Genomic DNA, 27,409 nt, shown 5'->3' with positions numbered 1-27,409 from the left:
CACTTGGGAGGAATATAGGAATGTTGTCAGGGTAGGCAGAGATGCAATGAGGAAGGCCAAGGCCCACTTGGAATTAAATCTGGCGAGGGATGTCAAAGATAAGGAGGACTCCTTCAAATACATCAGTAGTAAAAGAAAGACTGCAGAAACTATACGAGGTGGGTGCCATGGTGACACAGGATGCAGAGAAGACAGAGTTACTGAACACCTTCTTTGCTTCAGTCTTTACTGCTCAGGCTGGCCCTCAGGCATCTCAGCCACCAGAGGTGAGAAAGAAAATTTGGAGAAAGGAAGGCTTCCCCTTGATTGAGGAGGACTGGGTCAGAGATCACCTATGCAAACTGGATCCTTACAAATCCGTGGGCCCCAATGGGATGCACCCACGAGTGCTGAGGGAGCTAGCGGATGCTGTCGCTAAGCCACTCTCCATCATCTTCGAAGGGTCATGGAGGACAGGAGAGGTGCCCAAGAACCGGAGGAAAGCCAATGTCACTCCAATCTTCAAAAAGGACAAGGAGGAGGACCTGGGAAACTATAGACTAGTGAGCCTCACCTCCATCCCTGGAAAGATGGTTCATTCTGCAGATCATCTCCAGGCATGTAGAGGAAAAGAAGGTTATCAGAAGTAGTCAACATGGATTCACCAAGGGAAGATCATGCTTGACCAACCCGACAGCCTTCTATGATGGCATGACTGGCTGGGTAGATGAAGGGAGAGCAGCGGACATTGTTCAGCTCATCTTTCAGCAAGGCTTTTGACACTGTCTCCCATAACATCCTCGTAGACAAGCTAAGGAAGTGTGGGTTAGATGAGTGGACAGTGAAGTGGATTGAGAACTGGCTCAACAACACAACTCAGAGGGTCATGATCAGTTGGGCAGAGTCTGGTTGGAGGCCTCTAACTAGTGGTGTTCCCCAGGGCTCTGTGCTGGGACCAGTCCTGTTTAATATATTCATCAATGACCCAGACCAAGGGACAGAGCGTACCCTCAGCAAGTTCGCTGATGATACCAAGGTGGGAGTAGTGGCTGATATACTGGAAGGCTGTGCTGCCAGCCAATGAGACCTGGATAGGCTGGAGAGCTGGGCCGAGGGGAACCTGATGAAATTCAACAAAAGCAAGTGCAAGATTCTGCACCTGGGGAGCAACAACCCCATGCACTGGTATAGGTTGGGGGTTGACCTGCTGGAAAGTGGCTCTGGTGAGGAGGACCTTGGAGTGCTGGTGGACAGCAAGCTGACCATGAGCCACCACTGTGCCCTTGTGGCCAAGAAGGCCAACAGTATCCTGGGGTACATTCAAAGGAGTGTGGCCAGCAAGCTGAGAGAGGTTATCCTCTCCCTCTACTCTGCCCTAGTGAGACTGCACTTGGAGTACTGTGTCTAGTTTTGGGCCCCTGAGTTCAAGAAAGACAGGGAACTGCTTGAGCAAATCCAGCAGAGAGCCACCAAGATGATCAGGGGGCTGGAGCATCTCCCTTATGAGGAAAGGCTGAGAGACTTGGGTTTGTTCAGCCTAGAGAAGAGAAGACTATGGGGGGATTTCATCAATACCTATAAATATCTAAAGAGTGAGTGTCAGGACCATGGGACTAGGCTCTTTTCAATAGTGCCCAATGACAGGACATGGGGCAATGGGCACAAGTTGGAACACAGGAAGTTCCATTTAAACATGAGAAAAGACTTCTTTCCTGTGAGGGTGACAGAGCAGTGGAACAGGCTGCCCAAGGAGGTTGTGGATTCTCCTTCCCTGGAGACGTTCAAAACTCGCCTGGACACGTTCCTGCCCCCTGCTCTAGGTGTGCCTGCTCAAGCAGGGGGGTTGGACAAGATGATCTCCAGAGGTCCCTTCTAACCCCTACCGTTCTATGATTCTGTGAAATGTCCAGAAATGGAGTAGGTACAGATTCAGGAAAGTCACTTACTTTTCAAACCACAAGGTGAGGTTAGTTGTATGCCTTATCATTTTGAGAAGGTTGGGAGAATTAATTTCTTTATCTTCCTTTGTCCACACACTTCCAACTAGTTCAGATGGCTGCACAGCTCTAGAAAATTAGATGCATGTATCAAAAAATGTAATTAAAAGCAGGAAAGAAGCTATTTTCCCAAAACGTCTTTATTTCCAGTCAATTTGGAATTAATATTTGGAAATAAATTCTTAAGGTATCTCTTCTATAATGTTAGGCTCCCCACATGACTAAGTGACTGGTATTGCTATGCTTCTTTTTAGTATGTAAATATTTCTTAATTTGACTATTAACCACCTCTGTTCATCTGAATGAAGAATGAAGTCTACATCTCATTCACCATAATAAAATGTGAGTTTCCAATGCCTGAACAACCTCTCACAGACAGCTGGCAAGATCTGACATGGTCCATAATTCACTTCACAAACTAGGATATGAAGAAAACTGATTTAATTAATGTTCATACTTCTCAAAGGTTGATCTACTCAGAAAATGTCAAGAGAAACCTGCAGCACAATGATATTAGCAGCATGCATCAGTCACATGTACTGCACATTAACTCGGGGAGGATAAGAAAAATACCTTTTTTTTGAGAGAGAGAGTTTTTTTCTGAGAAAATAGCAATTAATATACAGCATCGGTAAAGTCCCTTGACCTACCGTGGGGCTTCACAGCAGGGGCCCGCAGAAACAATTTCATGCTGGAGAATATTTTGGTTTGTGTCATGTGTTTTTCAATGGAGGAAAGTTACCTGTAAAAATCTGACTCAAGTAAAGTGAGCTGCCGAGCAATTTCTATTGGATGCAAAGTGAGCAAGTCAAAAGTCTCTGTGTGTCCTGGTTTGCTTATGTGCCATTCAATCGCTGGAGGTGGGCTCTCAAAAGTAATGTTGTGACTTGGCCCAATGGCTTGTGCCTGCTTTTTCCGGTTGATTATCTTTGTGATTGATTCAACCCATTTCTTCATTGCTTTGCCTGGCACACAGAGAGAAAATTACTATTTAGTTACTCTTAATACTGTTTTTCTATAGAGGTCAGTATGATATAGAAATCTTCGGATTTAAACCCAAAACCCAAAATTGAAGAAACCATGTATTCTCAAAGCATTTGAATACATAAAGAATTCCTCAACAGCCAATACTGAGAACACCAAGTTTGTACAAGCACAATTCAGAACACCCAAATTAGACTTCTGTTCCAAATCAGGTGTCTTCCTTTCTTTTTTGACTTTACAATTAGTTTGTGGGAACTTACCTTCTGCCCAAAATACACTTCCGTAAACACCCTGAACTTTATACTTTGGGTAAGAGTACCTGCTTACCTCAGATAACATAGAAGAGAAAAATAACAAACAAGGAGAAGCTTCTCCCTCTACTGCATTTAGCATTGAAGCTCAGAATAAAACCTAAAGGCCAAATGCCTGTTTAGCTCTACACCGTAAGAATTTCATGCATGAGGCGGCGAGTCCATTGAAAATTTAGCAGTAAGCCATATTAAACTAGCTGGCTCATTCTCCCCTCTTTTTAATTGTTAAATAACCATTAAATAGTATTCTAACATAATATTTTCCTTCAAACTGCTCCTGTCTCAGTTTTTCTTACAAGGGAACAGGAAAGATTTGTTCAGTCACAACTGGAAGGTGTCCTACATGTCTAACATGCACTGTGAGATAGCTTGAAAACCCTTGCTTCAGATAAATAGTGGTTTCCACCATCAAACTTTTACAAAAATTATCCCTGTGTATAGTTTAAGAGGACAATCAAAGCAATTATTCTGTCTTGATTATTACTTAGTTATTATTTTGCATTATTTCAGTCCCTTTGTGACAAAACCAATACTTATTTATCAGGATGCAAACAACATTCTTCTGAATGGGGCCAGACTTTGAATAATAGTGTTGTTTTTTTTTTAAATTAAGGTTTTCTTTAATGTTCTTTGTGAAATATTTAATAAGCAATCAGTCCTGTTTATCTGCTTAGTGAAAAAGTGATCCCATTCCATACCTTTGAAAAGGGATGCTTTATGATAAATGCCAGCACTTAAGAAACCATAAGTACCTCTTACTGTTCCAATGAATTCCTCCAAACGTTGCAGAAGATCAGCATCTCTTTCAAAGTCATAGAAGTGGTGTTCTACCCAGTGTCGACATACATTTAATACTCTGCAAAAGTAAAGGATAAGTAAGCATTCTACAAAACAGTCTATCTTCATGCCTAGCACTTCAAAGCTTTTAGCTGGCAAAGGCTCACAGGAATATCAGAATCAGCAGACCAAATGCAATTATTCTACTGTCTGCATTTCACCATCAATCAGCTATAAGCGTTTTTCTACTTTAAATTTTAAGAATTCAGAGTAATGCTATTGTTCATAAAAAGAACATTATCTGAAGTGTTCTCTGCCTACATCTTTGTGGCACACTTATGCTGTATAGCCTTACAGAGACATGAATTAAAAAAAAAGGGTGAGTGTAAGAAACTAATTTGCACACTCTAAAACTCAGCACAAGCCTTTCCCAAGCCATAAATTCAAATTCCCACCAGGTTTTCAAGTAGCAAGGGCAAAACGGCTGATTTCCCATGCATGATCTCTATCAAAGCATCTACAAGAAAGGCTGCTGCTATCACAAAGAGCTACTGCATCCAAAAGACGGTGCTTTAAAGGACTTAAAGGAAGTCAGTTTGGCTTTCATCAATGCAATACTCACCGTAGCTGCACAGGTTGAATGTACTCTTTCCTAAATCTTTTTAACTCTGCACTAAGAGGCTGGTCTCCATTCTCCATAGCAATACGATCAGCTTCTGTTGGCTCAGGCTCTGGAATTTCAAATCTAACACAGAAGATGGGTATAAGCACTAGGCTCCTATTACACTTACCTTGCTCACAGCATGCACAAATAAAACGTTGACTAACGATAGCTCAAAATTCAGAACATTTCCACACGTCAGAATCTTACATCTTGGTAAGCATGTAGGAAGATTTGCTAAATTCAATAATAATACAGATTTCAAAGACAAAACTGTGGGATGCTGGAAGTTACTGGAGCTACCTAAACAATCCTAAAGCTTCTGGAATATAACTTGCACATTTTACTTGCACTCTTGAATCTGACAACTTTTTAAAAAGTGTTTAGAGTGAATCAAAACCAAATGGAAAACAAGAATCTTACAAACTCTACTCCAAGTAAAAATGTAGAACAAAAAAAAATTTGCACTTCGTATGAACAATATTTTTAACAGCAGCATACCTTTCTATTAGCAGACTCAGCAACTCTTGAGGCTTACAGAAGGATCTATATGTTGTGAGAAAAGTCCGAACAAAGTTGGGATCTAAGACAAAGAATAATTTAATGCTTATGTCAGCAATTTTTTATACACTTCAAAATAACTTCAAGTATCCTTTAAAATTAAGGATGCCGGCCTATCAACTTACAGAGGAAATGATGTAAACCAAAATTGCTTTGGTAACAATTCATAACCTTTTAAAATAAGAATACAAAGCAGAATTTAAAACCAATTTTTATTCTGTTGAAAATTTAACACAGCGACTTTTTCTTGCCCCATAATTATTAAAAAACTGGATTTTTTTCCCAACAACTTTGAAAATAATAAATAGATTATTTTATTTATGAGCCATCTGGTAACAACTTTGGTTTCACAATGATCAGGACAAGATAACTCGAAAGACAAAGCAAGTAACTCTGTATTGGATAGAAATAGCCTCTTCAAGAGGAGAAAGCTTTTCCCTAAACTGATACAACTGATAACCAGTTGTGGTTAAGGCAGGCTACATATTTTTTTCAGCTATTAGACAGCTACACTTTGAGGTTATATTTATTTCACTTCAATAAAATAAACATATTTCATTTAAATTGTCTAATTACATATCAGGTCACTTAAAATATTCACGTATGTTTTAAAAACAAGCAAGTATTCAAAACAGAAAACCAAAGTGTCTCCCTTAATAACAAAAGCAAAACTATTTGTTTTCAAGTATGAGGAAATGCAGTGACAGCACACTGGCACTGCACAGAGCTGACTAGAAACAAGGTTAACATTGTTATCACTGAACAAAATTAATGAGCTGGTTGCAGTGGCTTTGCATATTAAATCCATATACAGATTTTAAAAACAAAGACCAATTGGTAATTTTTGTAACAGAGTGGCTGAAGAGGAGCATGCAGGACTTGAAGCAGGAGTTCGTATAGCCTGTAGTGAAGAAAAAAAAATCCTGCAGTATTTGACCTAACACTATATTAAGCTATTAGACTTGTTTCCTGGAATATGGGGCTTTAAGAGCTTTTTTAAGAAAACCTCCTTAACTGTTTACCAGCATTTTGTCCATTTGAATGAACATTCTACCTTTCTTAGATCTTACTAAACTCTTCATTTGGGCAACAGTTTACCGTGATGTGTCTCACAGATTAACCACGCATAGGTCTCACAGATTAACCACGCATTTCCTTGCATTTCTGTTGTATGCTAATTTCCATTTCTTAAACAATTGGCTATTCTGCTTTACCATCTTTATGTCCTTCATTACTCCATTTTTCTTATCATAATGCCTCTCCCACCTCTCCTTGCAACTGTACAGCTTAAAATCATTTTCAAAGGCAAAACTCCAAATCCTTTTGCACAAAGAATGTGATCCCTGTCCATCATCCTCATCATGAAAATAAACAATTTTTGTCCTAAGTATAGAAGTAAACCCAGTAACTCATGTTTTCACAGCTTCCATTCTGTACACAGCATCCACCCTAAATAGATTTTGTCTACATGAAAAGGAAAGCCTCCCTAGCCATTAACATTTTCAGATCACTGCAAGCTCTGAGTCATAGCTATTGTTATTTACTGGTAGGGTCAGTGTTCAAATCCACAATACATATTGAATTTCAAATGAAGTAGATCAGAAAATCAAATCTAACCTTGTCATCTTACTAGCAAAATCTGTAACTCAAAATAGCGTACAATATATGAGCAAGTGTTAAAAAAAATACAGACAACACTAGTTAGTCAGGATGTCTGCTCATGTGATAATACAGCCAATTTGAAAGCTAAAAAAGAACAATAACTTGTCCTACAAGGATTTATAAATAATCACCCTTGAATTCCTTAAGAAAGGAAATGGACACTATGATGACGCACAAGCACTCAACATATCAAAGCTTTAAAAATAGAAGAGCACTGCCCTACAGATAAAAAAATTTGCCATGACTTCCAAATCTTGGTACCACCTAACCCAGCTGCTCTTAAAAATCTGGCAAAGGAGGAGATAATGAATGCAGGAACACGTTAAAACAAGTAAAACCCACCAATATATACCAAATAAGGTCAGAATCTGAATTTCTAATCGAAGGGCAGTTTCTCTCATGCAAAAATATATGGAAAGCTGCTTTTGCAGATGAGATTTCTCCCTATTTTGCTGCTCCATGGCAGGATGGTTTGGACAGTCTGCTGCACCTTTGCAGCCAGGTGGCCGTCAGGGCTGTCTCCCTGTCCTAGCACTCATAGTGGCTGGATGCCTCCTGCAGCACTGCTTTGTTAGAGCTAGGCTACTGGGCTGTCCCTGTTCCACAGTGAAACAAAGAAATATTTCAGCTGACAAGCTGGTTTGTGCATTGTCAGGGAGGTGAGGGAAGAAAAATAAAAGGTCCAACACCCATATCTATAGATGAGATGGACCGTGTGGATCTTCACAGATGACAAAAAAGTTGAGACCTGATTTGACTACTGTCTGAACACAGCCCATATACTCCTCAATATGCAACTAACTAAACTGCTCTTCAGCTACTTGCAACAAATTGGTACCACCCCTGCAACTATATGTGAAATTATCCCCTATAGTATTTGACCTACAGAAGAGTCACAGCTATGGTAAATACTATCTTTAGACTGTCAGATCAAGGCTGCCATAACCAGTCACGCCATATTTGAGAAAAGCTGCCTCAGAAAAGTAAGGGCTTGGTATTCTAGCATATGAATATAAAGTCAATAAATTGTTTTAAGATTCCAATCACGTGCACAGGAGCTGTGTGACAGGAGTTGCACTCGATAATCCTTATGGGTCCCTTCCAACTCAGGACATTCTATGATTCACAATCCTACATGGGGCAAGGAAAGCATTTTTACAGTCTGTAGCTGTTTGGCTACATATTGCCAGAGTACTCATCTTCCCATGTCTCCAAGCAACACAGAAGCCTTGAACTCAGCTGATACGCATACAGAAGAAGGGCTAAAGGGTTACTATGGAAAGCTGTGGCCCTACTCACTGCATCTCATAAACTGCAACAAAACACTGAATGATTTACATAGTAAATGGACCTTGTTTCCTGTACAACAGAGCATTTTTGGCTGAGTCACTGTATCTCTGTTTCTTTGTTCCCCTGGAAAAGACAGCACAGAATGGTTAGAATGATGACATTTTACCTTCTAGAAAACCAATTATAAAACAGACAGAAGGTATAGAATGAAAGATAAGGGTGTTGAGAAGTGACGTGTAACCTAGCATCAGGCCCATGTATATTGCACTAACGTCTTTAAGGCTACAAAGGCAGGCTAAATACATCACAGGACAACCATTTTTATTCTTTTGGTCAAAGTCTTTCAGCCTATCTCACAGTACATGTGTTCTCAGTTTTGTCATACAATAGCTAAGTCAATGTCAAACATACCTACAATGTTAGGCTTTAAGCAACCTACTTAAAGCTTTATTAAATAGGGGCTGTTACAATCAGGGATTTAAATGACTGTGGACAAAGGTCCATCTATCAATCAATCTGAATTCTTCCTTTATGTGCTAGAAAGGCCAAAAAGATATGCAGATACAAAAAACCCAATACAAGAGACACATTTCAACAGCCACAAGTTTCTTAAAACCAGGCCTTTATTTTATGGAAATGTAGTTTGTGGCTCCCTGGACAGAGATGACACGTGGAAAACACAGCTAGCACCTGGAGCAATGCCAAGGCTACAGCACCAAAGTCCCACTGCATATGGAAAGGGCAATTTTCAATGGTGTGCAAGTTATCCAAAGCAAATGTTCACAAGGGCAGTAACGAAGCACTATTTTTGCTAATTCTCTGCCAAATACAATGCTAGCTTAAAAAAAAAAAGCACGTCTTCCTTTTTCTAAGGCTGAATTGTTTTATTTTAACTTCCAAACCCATAAAATTATGTCATAAATCACACCCCTAAAATTCCAAGCCAAGAGCTACAAGTTTTTAAAGTTAAAAGAAAATGAACACAGGCACAAAATTGCTCTGGTAAAAACTGATGATATGGCATTTGGATTTCTAATAAATGTTAGGAAAGCTCAACTGAATGAAATGTGGAGAAGAGCAATAAAAGGAATGGAGTAAACAAATGTATTTACAAGCATTTTAAAAACAAACAGAAGTACTAAACTATGCTAATTATATTCTGCTTACTCCCCACTTCTTCCAAACAAATATTCATGGTCTATGCAAAGTATCCAGGACTGAGCTGCGGAAGAACAACTTAGGATAATCAGAGTGTAAAGAGTAAAAAGAAAGAGAGAAAAAAAGAATCTATAGTTGAATATGAGAAGCACTAAGATACATGAAGTTTCAGAATAACTGACATACAGGTAGACTCACAAAAATAAAAAATCCTAACCCAAAACCCAAGCCCATGGTTTTCCACACAGCTTATGAAAATCCTGGGAAATTATCAAGAAAATCTCGACACACTGAGGTTGGACTGGATGATCACATAAATGCCTTCAATGTATCTTCAACACGAACAGGAACCTGAAGTGTAAAGTCCTTAAATCAAATCCCCTTGGAAATTCTCATTAAGGCAAATTACCGAGGCTAAATTACGCAAGTGACTGCTTCTAGCAAGCTAATATTTAGTTTTTTCATTACACATCAGCATGGACACAGGTAAGAGTTGACAGAATACGACCCTTAACTGAAAAAAACCAGGCCTATAATTCCTCCTGCAATGCTGGTGCTTCATGTGCCACCCAGCTTTGGAAGTCTCAAGGGAAGGCAATTCTTGTAGCCTGGGGCATACAGGAAAAAGTATTGTCTAGTGCTCAATTCCTGCAGGACCCGCCTCCCATCCTTTACATGAGAATAACCTTATGCACACACATATCCCACTACATTCAGCCAAACAGGATTCATATTTTTAACTGCTACAGCTAGAGGTGCATATTTAGATCTCAAAACCTTAACTCAAAAAGCATGTTAGAATGCACTGCAAAGCACATTTGCTTTCTACACACTTTATATATTTTGCTGCATGTATTCATCACAGAAAGAGAAGGATAAACTAGTCTCTGCCTTGAGTTTCGGCTATATAAATGAAGTACCTCACCTGCATACATGTGGTAAGTCAGCCTCTCGATGAGCTTGACAACAGTTCCTGCCTTGATGATGGGGATTCCAGATTTGGGCTGCATGTTTTCTTCAAACACAATATTCTCTTCAGAGTCAGGTTCTGCAAATCTATAAAGCTCAGGATTTGGAAATCTCATCTGCTCCTCTTTTTCTTCCTGCAACATTGTTACATCCAACATCCTTTCCAGGGTGCTTCTATATTGCAAAGATATCAACGCTGCCATCCAGTTGTTTTTCTCTTCAGCTGATTTAGCAGCAAAAATAACACTGTTCTCATCTTTTAAGATGATTTCAAATGCATGTCTGTACTCATTAGTGTCGTCTTTGTCGTTGATTTGTACCTTTCGCATGAAGAACTTTTCTTTTAGACGATATTCTGCATTGCTAGCACCAGGAAGTCTTGGCTGGCCATGATTTGACTTACAGCAAATCATTAAGCCATCAAATAGAAATATGTGTCTCTCGTGCTTTGCTCCTACACGCGTGAGTGTTCCTTCCATGATGAACTCGTTACAACATTGTCCAATGTCCTTACCCTCCCAACCATCAATATTTTTCTGGATTTCATTCATTTTCTTAATTGCTAGCTGTTTCCCCTTCATCTGCTGTGTATAGAATCGGCATGCAGATTCACTTCAGTGAAGGATGGGAGAAAGGCAGCCTATTAGTATATGTGTATTTAAAAACCACAACTACCACTAACAGCAAAAACACAAGATCATCTTTCTGAGTGGTGAGAATTCCACTAAGAATGCAATTTTAGCACTATCAGCACCACTGCAAGCCTTGACTAATGTTTCTCTTAACTACCTCATTTGATAAATTTTCTACTAGTTTTCTGTGCAATAAGCGTTTTTCCTAAACACACGCAACCAGAAGTAGGCAAGTCATTAATGCTTCTTAGCCTAACAAACCCACTAATTTCCATAGCTGACAAACAATTTTAAGCTGCATTAATTTGAAAGAGCACGTTCAGAGAAAATAAGCTGTTAAATGCATTCATGTCTTAGCCTAAAGTTTACACTTTGCAGCACAGGACTTGTTTGACAAAGAAAATATTGAAACAATTTTAAGAGCAAAAACAAATTTTTAACATGTTTAAATAACTGCACAAATATTAGCATTAAATCAAACAGCTGATAGTACGATCCAAGAATTTTCTACAACAGGACAACTAAGTACTAGTTATCTATGCATCTATTTCTATTATCCAATGGCAATTTTAACTAGCCATTGCACAAGAAACTCTTCAGATTAAGTAGTTTCAAATTCCAGAACACACACTTCTAATCACACAGAAATGTACTTTTACAATATTTTTAGGTGCATATTTATTATCTGAGCATAATTAACCCACAAACACCATAACTTTCTACTTACCAGTGAATTCTCAAAATGTCTCAACTACCAGTATGCAAGGACACATAGAAATTAGAACGGTTTTAAAACAATAACAAATTATCTTGGCTTTGATGTCACTTCCTCTGAAAAAGCAGGCTTGTCACAAACTATTTTGTTCATTGTTTACTAAAAGAGGAAACTGGGAGCCCTGGATTTATAGCAAAGCGTTAAGAGCAGAAAGCAGGAAAAATGGAAACATGTTTACCTAAGCCTTCGTTTTGCAAGGCTTTTGGAGCATATCCGTTCCATGCTGCTTTGAAGATTTAGTAGGGCAGTTATTGCTTGCTTTAAGCACTCTTTATCCTCTTCATCCTCACTTTTTTCTTCCAATTGCTGTGAACATTTGAAGTCAAATACAAAAAAAGCGTTATGAGCATTTTGGTATGTGCAAATCCAGAAGTTTGACCTAGGAAGAAGAAATCCAACCATCTGCTGATTTTGCATGCTCTGCTTGTTATTGAAGTTAATGAAATAACCAGGTGCGTTACTGACACAGGCAAGAGACACAACTGTCTGCTAAGAGTTTAATCTCAGTAAAACGAGACCAGCAGTCACTAGTGCCTGAGTGTGTCTGTATGTGGGAGACACATTATTTACCTCAAAACAAGTTGATTTACTTCACATCTCCAAAAAAAGAACCCATCAGAGGTGTTAAATCTTAAGAAGAACAAGTAAGGAAGGCGATCCCCATACATACTATTCTACTGCACAAGATCAAATCTGTGGGATGTCTGTACATTTGTAAGATGCATAAATCCTCCTAGAATAGGCAAGCTGGACTGAAAGCTAAACAAAACTCCTTCACTGCATTTATAAACAGAAGATTACAAGGGCTCTTACCTCACTAACAACAGTCTAATCAATAATTCAGGTTGGAAGGGACCTTGAAGATTATCTTATCCAACTTCCAGCTCAACTGCAGAGCCAACACAGATCAGGTTGCCTAGAGCCATATTGAGTTTTGAATTGCTCTCAGAATGGAGAGGCCACAACCCCTCTGGACAATCTGTTCCAACATCTGAAATTCTTCATGGCGAAAATTTTTTCCTAACAGCTTATCAGGATTTCCCTTATTGATTTTTCATAGCAGAATATGGGGAAGCACTATGTAGCTGTGAGAAGTATTTCTCTTGTCTTCCCCACCCCATCACACAAAGACAGCGGGAACATTTCCCCTGCTCAGCCTCCTTTTCTCCAGAATTAATAGCCCCACTCCCCCAGCTTCTCCTTCATCACATGCTCCATTCCTCATGTCATCTTGACAAGCCCTTCCAGTGGGCTTGTTTCAGTACACCAATGCCAACAGGAAGTCCAAGCTGGACGTGGTTCTCCCAGTGCAGTCTTGCCAGTACTGAACAGATAGGCACTGCCACTTCCCTCAACCTGATGGCTACACACTTGCTAATACAGCAATACAGACCTTTGTTGCTGTAAGGGTGTTCTGCTGGCTTGTATTCAGCTTATTATCCACCAGGACTGTGATTTTTTTTCATGCAAAGAAACAAAGGGGAAAAACAACAACCAGAGGGACAGTGGAGAGAAGTAAATGTTCTTCTACCATAGGGGGGTTGTTCTGCTGTTCGTCAGAAAACATGGGGGCATCTAACCATGGCCAGCTTGTAAAACCAGGGTACTAAGTCCCTATGTGAGTACACAGCTACATTAATGCCTTCATATACTAACTCAACTTTTCTTAAAGGACAAATATATATATATAACACAGTTATAAACTAAAACCGGATGGGAACTGTTAATACTAGTATTTTGTGCCTAGCTATCACTGTGACAGGTAAGTTTTATAAAACAAGACCTGCTATGTTTTTATCCTAAGATGTTTAAGATTTTTGTCTTAAATCTTCATTTAAGCATTAAAATGTTTCACATCATAGTTAGTGAAAAAATTATTGACTGCAGCTGTGGCTTAGACATAAAACTGAGATAATTATTTACAGGATTACTAAGAGACAAGCGTTTCAGACTATCACACACCAAGAACTGACTCTACACAATTGAAAGATTTATCTTGACAGAGGTGGTAAAAGTGAAGTGACAGGCTGGCGTGGACCAGAAAAACAGACACCCTTGGAAACAGTACAATTGCACTGTTTGCTTCCAGTGTGAAACCTAAGTATTGTCCTCCAAAATCCAGCTGAATACAACATATTCTTGTTTGATATTTGAATGGGTCACAGAATAGCATTTTTTTCCCCTGAGTAGAGTTAAGCATTCAGTGCAATAGCTGTCAATGCAAAAGGCAACTTTATTTCTGTTTTCAGCCATAAGGATGGCCACAAGGTTTATTCTAGGCAGCTTTGGTTCATGTAGCATAACCTGTCATACCTAAGTGGCATTAGGCATGAGTACCTACCCATTTGACAACCACTGAAATAGGGTTTACAATGCACCACAACAGGCATTACTTCCCAAAAGGTCTCACGGGGAACAAATCACTCCCAAGAAGGAACAGACTACCCTTGTCATACTCCTGTGCTCCCTAGATTTAACACAGAGGTGTCATCTTCCCTTTGCTTCAAGTTCTGCAGATGATATAGGCCTAGAGAGGACTTCAGATAAATGAGGCAGGTGCAGCACCATTGAAAGAAGTCCTGAAATAAAGCTGAGAAAAACATACAACTACCTCTAAGATTTTGCATCTTTCCTGCACAAGAGTTCAAAGGAAGCTCTTTGCCTTGCACGATGCCTCTTTGCCAACTTCCATCAAAAGAGTCTGGCTGGATTTCTTATCATCTCTGGGTAGCTATCCTTGAACAATGGACAAGACTGTTTTAGCCTAGGCCCTTTGAAAACAAGCCTTTTAGATCCTGCAATATTCTGCCATTTGCTTCTAAGGGTACCACAGGAGACAGGGTGAGGAGCAAAGGGCACATAAAACAGACAAAAATTGTTGAAGATTAGGCTCAACATGCAACAAAACTTATGAAATTATTTCCTTATCTTTAATGATGTCTATATAACCTAAATGCTGCAGTCAAAATAACAGACGCATGGTGCCTAGCATAAAGCAGAACAAAAACGTCCCATATCCCAAAAGAATCAAGTTTTTGAAATCTGGAAAAAATCCCAAAAGAAACCTGCGCAAATGTAGGCTAACATGTATAAGGTGAGCACTAAACCAAACAAACAGAAAAAATCAACCCCTATAAAGCAATGCGGAATTTTCTCAATGTAGCACCTTATTAACTCAAATACCTGGGAAAAAAATTACTCCTTGTACATTTTCTTCAGAAACGTACTGGTACAGATTAATATTTGTTATTGCAAAGCTTTCTGCTCCCATGTTGAGTTTCTAAAATGGTTTTTACAGCGATTTCTCTCTGGTTGCAAAAATTTTGGTATTCATTACAGGAAAGCCCATGTCCAAAAACAAAATACATGTAATACACCGTGCTAGAGAGAAAGCTATTGTTTAAGGCTAACACTTCCCCATCATGATCCACTGGAAGTAACCCATATTTCTAACTGTATATACAAACTAAACCAAAGTCCAGTGAGTGTAATTATGCTCCACATTTAACATTTAAAAAGTAGCATGTAGAAGTATGCATCGCCTTAAGTGTAAGGCCAACACAAATAGTAAATGAGATAGTACTGTGAAATACAATGAAGACACATCTCTGTGCACAGAAAAGGGATTTGAAAGTTTATATTTGAGCATTGTATAATTGCCATAAACTGCTATCAAAACCAGTTATAGTCAGAACTGAGCTTAAATTATGGTAATGGCTTTCATCTTACACTGCCCACAGACAATCTGGAAAAGGAGGTTATGGAAAGTGAAATGGCATCACTGGAAAAACAGCCAAGTTTCTCAGCAAATCTCACTGATTCTTTTCTACAGCTGTGCAGTGCCCCCTAATGAATGAATAGGGTAGATGCTGAATAAAAGCATGCTGCTTTTTTTTTTCCCCCTTCTTTTCTTTAAGATAAAGTGTCCTGTGAAGAATACTAATATTATTATTATGGGAAGGAGGTGTTGATTTTTTATTACAGTCACTGTGGTTTTTAATAATCTTATGAGAAAATATTGGTTTATAATGATTGTAACTGTATGTGCAGTACCCTAGACATTTAAAGAAAACAAACTTGGAAAACAGACTGCTAAGTGAAGTTTCTAATAAAGAAAAAGTACTCTGTAGTCCAGGCTGTGAGCTCAGAAGAGATATCAAGAAGTGGAAGACATGGTATTTCATTCTACCTGTTGCATAACACAAGGATTAGATATTTACAAAACCAGGAAATTCCGAACAGATAAAGAAGAAATCCTCCTCACGCAGTGCAAAATTAAGACTCTAGTAGCCCTTGTCTTATGCTGTCAGGGAAGCGTCTATCTAGAAAGACAATGACAGAAAAATGTATTTATACTTATGATGAGACTGCAGATACAACAATACTAGTAGGCGTCATGATGGATATAAGATCTTGCACTTCAGGGCTGACATCACAATCTAGACTTCTGTCTTCCCAGAAGATTATTCTAAATCTACCCACTACAATTTGTGAACTGCAAGTTCCCCAATTCATCTGGGAGGGGAGATCACAAATCAGCTTCTATACACAAAAGACAAGAGCATATGGGAGGCAGGGAAATCACAACTGAATTTGCTTAACTTAAGCTTAACTGAAGATCACTTGACTGTAGGTGCTAATGATACTTACTGCCCCTCAAAACATTAATCCAAGAAGCTTAGTGCATAAGTGGTCCCACGTTACAAGTGGAAGCTGCACACCACGGTACTCAGAACGATGAGCTTGAACTAGTGCTGCTTCAGAGAAACCTCTTCAAAACCCACTATGTCATTTCTTCAGACATCCTGAAGCCCACAGCAAGGCAACAAAACACTTGCATAGCTCGCAAAGGAAGCCTGACCTGTAGTGTGACCTAGCTATCTGCTCTGTAGGGAAATGCTACAAAAGTAAGCAATGTTCACAAGAACTTCAAGTACACTGACACCAGTTACTCCAGCTTCTGTTCTAACGCCTCACCGTTTTCTTCAACACATTTCTGAGAAGAGGGTACCCTCCAAAAGGCAATCCTGGAACAGGCTATTTTATGATCAAGAATAAAAATGAACAGGGTTTTTCTCTGACAAATGCAGGCCTGCTGGCCCTTTGCCATAAAACAGTCCTGGAAGCTGGCTCCATAGCATTGAGCCACCCAAGAGCTCTTTCTGACTTTTTGCAATTCCTCCAAATAACAAACAACTCAGCCCAAAGCAGCAGTATACTGTGAAAAAAAGTGCTCTCATATCCGGAAACTTCAATTTTTAGGAAGCATCAGGAAATCATCTGGAACAGCAAATGGGGATGACTGCAGGAACACTATACACTTCTGGGAAATGCTAGCAAAGGCACTTCATACTTGAAACTTAAGGGAAACTATGTGTCATATTTTTCCTGGACATACATACCTTTAATGCATTGGAATTTCAAAAGTAATTTTGTTATTATGTAAACTGAAGGTTGAGCACAGTGCAGTAAAAATATGCATACATTTATATAATTGTTTATTTAGATTTACATTACAGCAGGAGTGTTGTTTGCATTAAGAGTGGAACAGAAGTTAATATACTACTGAAGTAATGGTAGAAACTTTTTCCCCACTCAAAGTTTAACTATGCCTTCTCAGTTTAATTTTAGAGTTACATTAGAGCACATAATCTTACCTAAATATGTCAAATATCAAACCTCAGATATCAGAAAATTATTACAAAAAGCCTCCAGCATTCTCTTGGAAGTACATTTTAAAAGATAGAAGCTAAAAAGCCCTCATCTTTTATTTCACATTAAGTTTTAACTCACATAATATAAAATACAGTCAGCCCATTGGGAAGCACGCTGTAAAAATAAAGCATTAAAACAGAGGAAAATAAGAAGCATTACAAGTTTTAGTACAAGCTTCCCCGTTCTTTCACAGCTGGACTATGTAACCTAAAATAGATCTCAAAGGTATGTGGAGAAGTACATCAAACTTCACCTGAGCTCAAAAAAAATAAAGTCAATTTAAGTAGTCACTACTTTGATTACTTGATGTGGATGCTCTTATTTGGGGAGGGGGGAATGAAATTAAGTTGAATTTGCTTCAGAAATAAATTATGCTACTCTGAAGTAAGTGCTGTTTTTCACATCAGGATGGACACTGAAGAAGAGTCAGGAAGAGCTTTTCAGAAATACACACTGCACATAAGTGTCAGTTGACATTTCACCAATTCAACAGTTCAAAGTTTTCTGAAACAGGTGTCTTATATGGCCAATTTGCCACTAGCATTCCCATGAATGGGTAGAGCCTCTCAGGAGATCATATTTCAGATTTGGTCTGCTGAAGTGCTACTAGAGCCTGGTAGGTATTTTAACTGGTATCTCTGCTCAGCAGGAAAGAGTGTATTTTTGCTCTCAGTTTCTGCTGCTGGGAAGGGATTAATATATGTGAGCAATTCTAATTGAGCTTACACAATCAATATTTCCTTCATCAAGGAACAGATATAAAAACAAAGCCATGTTTTCAAATAAGCTCCCTGATGTTCCCATAAAACCATTTCCTAAACATTCAGACTTTTTTTGTAGGCTACTAGCTGCCATATATGCATTTTATACACCCAGATGCCATTACTAGGGAAACGGCTACTTTTTTTACAGGAAGCCTTGTCTTCTCAGAGTATGGAAAATCCATTTGCTCTGCATTCTTCAAAAATATGTTTGTTTGGGTTCTTTTTTGCATATGCTGATGCCTCTTCCACAGCAGACTCATTACCTTTCTGCAACAAAGGTACAAGTTCACACAGATCCTTCCAGAGCCTTCATGCTCTGAAATTCTCTTCTTTCTTACTGTCACTTTGGTTTGCCTCATCATTATTAGCAGACCTGCAGAATACATTAGAAATTTAAAATTCATAACTAAGTTGATAACAGTTAGTTAGATCAGTATTTGAAATATCACAAAATATTTACCTATGTGCTTCCACACTTGTAATTGAAGTCTTCCATTTTCTTCCCCCAAATTTTCCATCACAGTAAAGACAATTCAATTTGAAAACTTCTTCCCTTTCCCTTTTGTAATTCCAAAGTGGATTAAAAACCACTTTCACTGCTCCGACACAATTCAAGTCTGGTCTTTGCCAGCCAAGTTTGCAAGGCTGTAAACTCAACTGGATAGCACCTCTATATTTGGATAGAAACATATGAATTTTTGAACACTACTAAGATGAATTTGCAATGTCAGAGGTCATTCTGGGAAGCAAACCCTGTTGATTTTAAGAGGAACCCTGCTGATAAAGGAAAAAACAGTAGAGGAAATGAGGGATGACAAGCAGAATCTCCTCTGTAGACTTGGCCTAAAGAAACGATGAATGCAGCTTGTTATTTTATTTGTGTTTATTATTTTCCACATCTTTCCATTGGTTTCCACTGACAATATCAAAGTATTGACAGAAAACTCAGACCTCCACTGCTATAAGAGCAAACAGAGAAAGCATGCAGGTAGTGGGACCAAATCCAGAGCTCCACGTCCAGCAACATTTCCACTGAAGAAATCAAGTATATTGAAGTCTCAACCACAGCACTACTTCTTTATGAGGATCTCCCTTTTGTACAGCAGGTGACACGAACAGAGGCAGAACAAGAAGGACAGGGAAATGTCCTACTGTTATTAAAAGACTATACAGCAATACAGGTGTACCAGGGACTACATCATGACTGCCACAGTCACAAAAACTAACATCATCCTAAAGGGTTGAAAAATCTCAGCTACAATAAGCTTCTTAACATTCAATCCTTGATGGATTACTTGTGTCAGAACTTTTATTTAGAGGGAAAAAAACCCAATCAAAATTTGCCCAAGGTCCTATAACACCCATCTGTTTTCATGAGAGCTTGGCCTTAGGTCTTCAGCATAAACTGCTGCCATGTACACTGAAGAGCTATCTACCCTCATTAGCAGCAGTCATTGAAAACCAGGAACAGATCACCAGCCCCATATAAGAGTCTGTCCCAGTACAGCGTTCCTAATTCCCACAGTACCAGGGAGAATTTGTCCTGCAGGTATTCTAGAAAATGGATCAGAAAACAGGACCCTGGAACCCAACAGTTAAACACATAAGTGAAGTCAAAAGTCCGAGTTCAGTTAGTGCTTCATTTGACTATCCCGAAGAGGGCATCATCTAGATAAGAACAGTCTGGCCCTGTGCCATCCTACTCCCTTCTTTAAGGGATCAAAGTACAGCGTTTGTTGGTCTGGCAGCAGATTGACAATAACACAGCTCAAGTGTCACCTGAGGCCTGTCTGTAAGCAAAGTGGAAGAAGATTTTTTACTTTCACTTTTGTTAAATTTTATCCAGCTTTTGCAGAAAAGCAAAAAAAAGTTAGTGGGATAATTAAAAAAAAATTCTCCAAGGTAATTACTTCTCATTAGAAAATTCCCTGGAAAGACATATCTGCTTCTCAAAAGCCCAGATAGACCCTGTGTAAAAAGAAAAAAACCTATACAACAGAACATACAGCCTCATCTCAACTCCACGACAGATGACATAAGTCTGACAAATTAAGTGATGCACATGTGCATATATGTATCTCTGATACAAACACATAGTGAATCCATCGAGTACTACAGCTAGAAAGAAAAAATCAAATACATTCTGAATAACTTTTTCAATTAACGAGTTACCTCAAAGAGCCTAATTAGATTAATAATCAAGTTTGTGGAAAAACTGCACGCACACACACGTGTGACAAATTTTTGTTTACCCCTATCATCTTCCCTTTGGCTGCCAAACACACAGCTGACAAAGCATAAACCCACTAGCATTTAAAGGAGAAACGCAAGAGAAATGTTGTCAATAAAACCACACAAACAAGAAAGAAATATGGAACCTCAGTTACGTGGCTGAATCACCTCCAGCTTCTACCATATGGAACAATTTTTATACCTTTACAACACTGCAGTTGTAATACAAGTCTTCATAGCTTAACCATATGAAGAAGTTGCTTAAATTTTCCACCTACTGTCACATTCTAGGCAATCTCTCAGAATTGAGACCAACTTTTACATCACTCCAGCTTCTTCTCCTACAGAACACTCAAACAGGCTTTGCAGTCCTTATCACACACTAGCAACAGTTTGGTCAAGCTACATTTCTTCCAGCAGATAGGCCTTCATCTGTCACAGAGACAGAAAATTGCACATTATCTCCAGGAGACGTAAAAAAGAAGTCATCCTCATCTGCAGTTACATATACAAATACATGTAAAACAGTAATACTTCTGCTTTTACTTTTATTTCAAAGCTGTATGGTACATACAAGTTACTGTGTTTGGAAAGAAGCACACCAGACAAAGTGATTTCAGAAGATAAAATCCTTTGCTTACATCAAGTAAATACCTTCTTAAAATAATTCATAGCTAGGCTGAATCTGTGATTTTCAGGTTTTAATATTAATTGAAGTAGACTAAGAATCAAGTAAAGCAATAGAACCTATTAATTACAGTGCCTGTACTAAATACAAGCAACACAGACAACGTTTTGAGACAACGATCAATAATTGCAGATATTGTAAAAACTTTGCAGACTGCCAAAGTTCAACTAATTAAGACTCAGTGATTCTCCACCCTGGGCTGGGTTACACCAATTACAGATGGAATCGCAAACCAACCTTATTAGAATTTGTTACACTCTGGATCATGACCCTGGCTGAAACAAGGCTGAGAATCAAAGTGAAGTCAAAGCCCAAAATAGTTTGGGATGTGTTGCCTAACACAACACATAGCAAGATATTTACGTGATCAACCTGACGATACTTTAGTCCTAAACTACTAACATTTCACCACCCTGTGCCTTCTTCAAGAACATGTAACAAATTTAATACCGTCAGGTTGGTAAAAGGGTGGTTTCTTATCTTGGAACACCTTGTCAAACCAGATTTTTTTTTAAAGTTACATTAGCATAATGAAAGAGGAAGAAAAAAAAGTTTAATTGAGGAGTATTTCTACTTGAGCTAAATTGGCAGTCAGTAAAGACTGCCAAGTTATTTATCATCTAAGAACAAAGGTTGAAAAAAGCTGTTATTAAATGACATGAGAATTTAAGATCATTCTATGTAGAATTCTAACTAAAAAAAAATATCTGCAAAGAGACAAGAGGTTTCCATAAGTCATGAGAGCCAAGTCTGCACTTGGTTTAAAAAACAAAAACAAACAAAAAAACAGCAAACAAAAAACCCCCAAACTGTCTTAGCTCTCCTGTTTCCCAGAACATATTATTTTATCCAAGCAAAGTTAATAACGCTTTGAGCCACTCCTACGTGGAAAAAAAAGTAATTTAAAAGTAATCTTCTATTTACCCAAAGAAAGGAATAAGTATCACACATGCACACAAATTTACAGCATCTGAAACAGTGCCCAATTCAATTTAGAAGTCTTGTAAATTTCTTTCTTCAATAACTCAAGACCATAAATAACTGCACTATTTGTACCATCCTACCTTTCACTTAAGATTCCACATTTAGAAAAGCACATTCATATTATCTGCAAATTTGCAGAAAAGCACAGTCTCATATGAAGCTTCTATTTTATATAGTTAGTTTGTTATATAAAAGCTTGGGGACTTTCACGTTGGTTGAAGGAAAACACAGCCCTTAGTCATATGCTAATTTTCCAACAAAGTTACAGCAAGGAGCTTCAGCTAAAAATAGAATATGTATTTGTGCATTCCTGGTGCCCTGCCAAAATTCAGGAAGGCTTTCATTTCTGAACAGGATAACCATTAGTGGATAGAAATTTACTTTTTTGTAATCTGCATATTTAGAAGGTAACTTTGAGATGCATTTAAAATTTATAACTTCTAAATATTCAACATTATACAACATAGCAAAGAAAAATGCTAACCCCTTTATCCTTAAGTATATCTATATTCAAGAGAAATAAGATGGTTTCTCCACATACTACTTTGCCAACATTTTGTCTTTTCGTACCGAGATATCCATTTCCATAGCATTTTCAACTTGATTATTCATCGATAGGCCTGCAATCACTAAATCAGGACTCTTACCATACAAAAGAATTCAATACAGCCTTGTATTAGTAACATTGTCAGAATTATATGGCTAAATAATTCCACTAATACCCTTCCATAGCAAATGCCCTTCCATCAGGCCATTTTTAAGTATAACCAAGCTGGAATCTGTCTGAAGATTCTTTACGTAAGAGAGGAAATACTATTGCCAGCAGAGACTACTTGAGGGAGGGATTCATATGCTGTGTGCACATGTACATACTGACAGATGAAGCTACTGCCACAAGAGCTAGCATCTCTTTCTTCATATGCTCCTATTATCCATCACTGCCTATTACATGTATCACGTCTGACAGACCACAGTGATGGGTATCTCACTAAAATGTGAGATGAGCAACACAGTGGAAAGAAAACCTGGAAGATTATCACATACAGAACAAAATCCCATACCAGATTTACATAGGGTGGAGGGGGTGTGTGAGTAGAGCATGAATGACAAAAGACAAGAATTTCACATAAAGCATAGGTCAGAAGTTGCAAAAAGACTGATAATCTTCTGGAGGTGGGCTTAGCTTAGACTCCAGTTTGCCCTGCAAAAGGTGAACAGGAGCTGCTCCTTATTTCTGCAAGCACACGTGCCCTCTTCCCCCCCACTAAAATTACCAACAGTAAGAAGCAACACAGGATGCCTGTGTCAGAACATGTTAATCCTTCATGCTTTGTCTATCTTGTAAGTCAATAACATGTTCACGTGGAAGTATGCAAAGCCACTAGGTACTGTGTGATAAAAGTATGAGCAGAGAAACTTTATGCCTGTGCAGGTCTTTATCATACAAAATGCACACAAGCTGTATCATACCTCACTTCCAATGGACTGTCATGAAAGGAAATGCTTAATAAGTTAAAGATGTCTGAAAAGTCAGAACGAACCCATGAGCTAGACAAACAGATCAAGCATACGTTCCAAAATTGAAAAAAAGCATGTTACACAAAGTAAGCTATGTGCCAAAGCTGTATGTGTAGATCTAAATCAGTAAAAAAGGTGTTAAAACCATAGACACTTACGACTTAGAGATGACCTAACTACTTGGTTATCCCAAGACAACCAACCAAACATTAAAGAAAAACACACCCACATTTCTTTAAAAGAGCAGAGATTTTTTTTTTTTAACTTCTGATCAAAATTTCCCTATTTAAGTAGATTTGGAATAATGTATCCACTATGAGTTGCCATTAAGTCCAAATGAAGATGCTACTTGAAAGTTTTCTTCAAAATGCTCTATACTCCTATTATTCAATGCTAACTCATAACTACCCAAGGGAAAAAAAAAAAAATTTGTTGCTATTTTTTTACATGTGTATGTTACAGAGTCTTTACTGTTACACCACCGATGTGAGGTCTCATTACAAAAAGCCCAAGAAGTGTATATATCAATCAAGCCTTTCCTCTGAGGGAAGGATGTCACCTTTACAACCACCATGGGATGTGCACTGCAAGAACACTGAAGCTTTTATGAGAAGAAAATGAAGTCTGAAGGGAAATCTTACTGTGATTTTGAATTTAGAAACAGCTTGAGAAAGCCTTTATCTCTTACCACTGTTGAAATAATCATTCACAGAATGAGTACCTAGATCTCTGTTGCTTTCTAAATGAATAGTAACTTGATTATTTAACATAAATCATTAGCTGCTGTAAAACTTTCATGAAATTCAGTTAGTTATAGCACACACCAGAGCCTATAACCTGCTTTTCTTTTATCATAGCATTTTAATTATTCACATTCTAGTAAAAGGTTTTACACCTGAGCACACAAAGCTCTGATATCCAACACTGACAATTATGAAAGAAAACACATCATATTGACACAACGTTCTTACTTTTAGCAGTTCAAAATAATGAAGACAGTGGTAAACAGGGGCAAGGAGCAGTCGGGGTAGAACATACTGAACAGCTTCTTTAAAGCCTTCACCTATTGACTAGAAACAAAATAAGTTTCAGTCTTAAAACAATAAGTGTATTGAAGCAACACTATAATGTAATTAAAATAGTAATATCAATGATATGGCTTACTTAAAAGAAAGTTACCTGTAAATAAAATGCTGCTCCTGGCTTTGATAACTGACTTAGAAAATGATCATGAAAACCAGGTCGCAAAATATCTTGCGCATATGATTCATAGGGATCAAATGCTAGTTCCTAAGAAGAAATACAGAATAACTTTATGAAACTGATTTAATAGCTAAACTTCATATTTCTTAAAGAAAATACATATACTACATAGGAGAGACTTTTCTGCATACTTTTTGCAAAACCTATAGAAAAAAAAATTAATGCTTTTACATGCACAGGCTAATGGAGTAATTCAGCCTGGAAGAGATCTCTGAAGGTCAACCAGTCCAATTCCCTGGAACTGGGATTGGGCAGGGTCTACCTCAGGGCCAAAGCCAGATCCAGTGTCAAATCTAGCTGAGGTTGCTCAGTTGAGTTCTGAGTACTTACAAGAAGGGAGGCATCAAACCCTCTCTGGGGAGCCTATTCCAATATTCAATTGTTCTTGTAGCAGATTTCCCATCCCCCCCCACGCAATATCTAATCAGGATTACTCTTTTGACCATTCACATGCTCTCTTCCCTCTCATGTCACCTCGCAGTTCTCTACTGTAAGCCCCCAGTAAAAGCCTGTTTCAGTCTTTTCTACACTATTCCTTCAGGTAACTGAAGGCAGCCATAAGATCTCTTTCCTCAGACTTCTCTTTATAAAAGTAAATTAACCTGGCAGTCTTAACCCTCTTTGTACATCATGGGCCTCAACTCCTTAATCATGACAGCAACCCTCATGTATAAGCATGTCTTGTACTAGGAAGACAAAAACTGGACACGGTATGCCAGATGTGGTCTCAAGTGCTACACAGAAATGAACCCTCAACCTGCCGGCTACAATTTTCCTAATATAACTCAGTAGGCAGTTAGCCTTCACTGCCAATTCCTCAGAATCTCCAAGCCCTGTCAAGCCGTATTGCTCCTCAGCCACGCAGCTGGATCACTGCATGGCATTGTTTGGTCCCAGGTGCAGAACTTCATGTTTGCCTTTACTCTGCTCCATGAGGTTCCTGTAGGTCCATTTCTCCAGCCTGTCAGGTCCCCCAGGAAGTAGCCCTGTCCTCCTATGTGTTCCCCCACAATTTGGCATCACCTACCAACCTGACGAAGCAGACCTCCTCCCACAACACTAATGCAGACATTAAACAGTATTAGACCCAGTATCAAACACTGAGGAATGCCAGTAATCATTGACCAGCAGATGGACTTTGTATTGCTGATGACAGTCCTTCAATTCTAGCCAATTTTCCACCCATTCTATAATTCAACTGACTAGTCTATATCTCACCAAGCTAACTATAACAATACTATGAGAGGCTGTGCTGAAGGCCTCACTTAAGTCCAGATAAGGGATACTAACTGCTCTTCCCGTCATCTGCAGAGCCAGCCATCTCCTCTCAGAAAGTATTCAAGTTGGTCAGGTACGGTTTGTCCTTTGGAAATCTCTGCCTGCTGTTGCCAATCATCATCTAGTCTAGGATGTGAATTCCAGAAAGATTTGCTAATCTTCTCAGGGACTGAGGAGAGGCTGACCAGCTTCTAGTTTCCAGGAACCTCCTCATCAGCCTTTTTGAGATCGGGCATAACACTATCTCCAGTCACTGGAATCCCTCACAACTCCACTAAATTTCAAGAATTCTAGACAGTGGCCTTGCAATGACATTAGCCAGCTGCCTTAGTATCCTGTCCTACCCAGTAGACTTGCATATACCCACCTTAGATCAATAGCCCCTAGCCTGATCTCTGATTTTTACCTCACTCCCTCAATCTTTGGCAGCAGGCCTAACTGGGAAACCTAGAAGCACATCTTGCCAGTAAAGACCAAGCAAAGGAGACCTCAGTACTTCAGTCCATTCCATGTTCTCCAGCACAGGGTCTCTCACCTCATGAGAAAGATACCATGTTTTCTACCATCTTCTTTTTCATGCCATTTTACCTATACAAGCCCTTCTCGCTTTACTTAACATTCCTCACCAAGTTTAACTCCAGCTGAGCTGCAGCCCTCTTAATACCATTTCCACCTGCTTAGACAATGCTGCTACACTCCTCCTGGGAAGCCTGTGTTTCTTTTTGAATCATAGAATCATTCAGGTTGGAAAAGACCCTTAAGACCATCAAGTTCAACCATAAACATAACACTACCAAGTCCACCACTGAACCACGTCCCCAAGCACCATGTCTACATCTCTTAAATACCTCCAGGGATGGTGACTCAACCACTTCCCTGGGCAGCCTGTTCCAGTGCTTAATAACCTTTTTGGTGAAAAAAAATTTCCTAATATCCAATTTAAACCTCCCATGGCACGACTTGAGGCCATCTCTTCTCATCCTAACACTTGTTACTTGGGAAAAAGAGACCAACACCAACCTCGTTACAACCTCCTTTCAGGTACTAGTAGAGAGGAATAAGGTCTCCCCCTCAGCCTCCTTTTCTCCAGACTAAACCACCCCAGTTCCCTCAGCTGCTCCTCACAGGACTTATTCTCTAGACCCTTCACCAGATTCATTGCTCTTTCGACAAGCTCCAGCACCTCAATGTCTTTGTTGTAGTGAGGGGCT

The 27,409-nt window shown here is 38.9% G+C and overlaps 1 protein-coding gene across 4 annotated transcripts in view; it reads right to left on the bottom strand.

Moving 5' to 3' along the window:
- Positions 1-27,409, bottom strand: part of SOS1 (SOS Ras/Rac guanine nucleotide exchange factor 1) — a 53,851-nt gene that overhangs the window by 8,160 nt on the left and 18,282 nt on the right. For all 4 annotated transcript variants that reach the window (XM_075088436.1, XM_075088437.1, XM_075088435.1 and 1 more), the window contains 9 exons: positions 24,837-24,947; positions 24,629-24,727; positions 11,935-12,062; positions 10,306-10,961; positions 5,211-5,292; positions 4,671-4,793; positions 4,024-4,127; positions 2,719-2,941; positions 1,926-2,045 (listed from right to left, as the gene is read on the bottom strand). In XM_075088436.1, the coding sequence (XP_074944537.1) occupies positions 1,926-2,045; positions 2,719-2,941; positions 4,024-4,127; positions 4,671-4,793; positions 5,211-5,292; positions 10,306-10,961; positions 11,935-12,062; positions 24,629-24,727; positions 24,837-24,947 (1,646 nt within the window). The remainder of the gene's footprint in view (positions 1-1,925; positions 2,046-2,718; positions 2,942-4,023; positions 4,128-4,670; positions 4,794-5,210; positions 5,293-10,305; positions 10,962-11,934; positions 12,063-24,628; positions 24,728-24,836; positions 24,948-27,409) is intronic.

The sequence above is a fragment of the Phalacrocorax aristotelis genome, chromosome 3, assembly GCF_949628215.1.
Source record: "Phalacrocorax aristotelis chromosome 3, bGulAri2.1, whole genome shotgun sequence".
NCBI lineage: Eukaryota > Metazoa > Chordata > Aves > Suliformes > Phalacrocoracidae > Phalacrocorax > Phalacrocorax aristotelis.
This window is presented reverse-complemented; position numbering and strand designations above follow the sequence as displayed.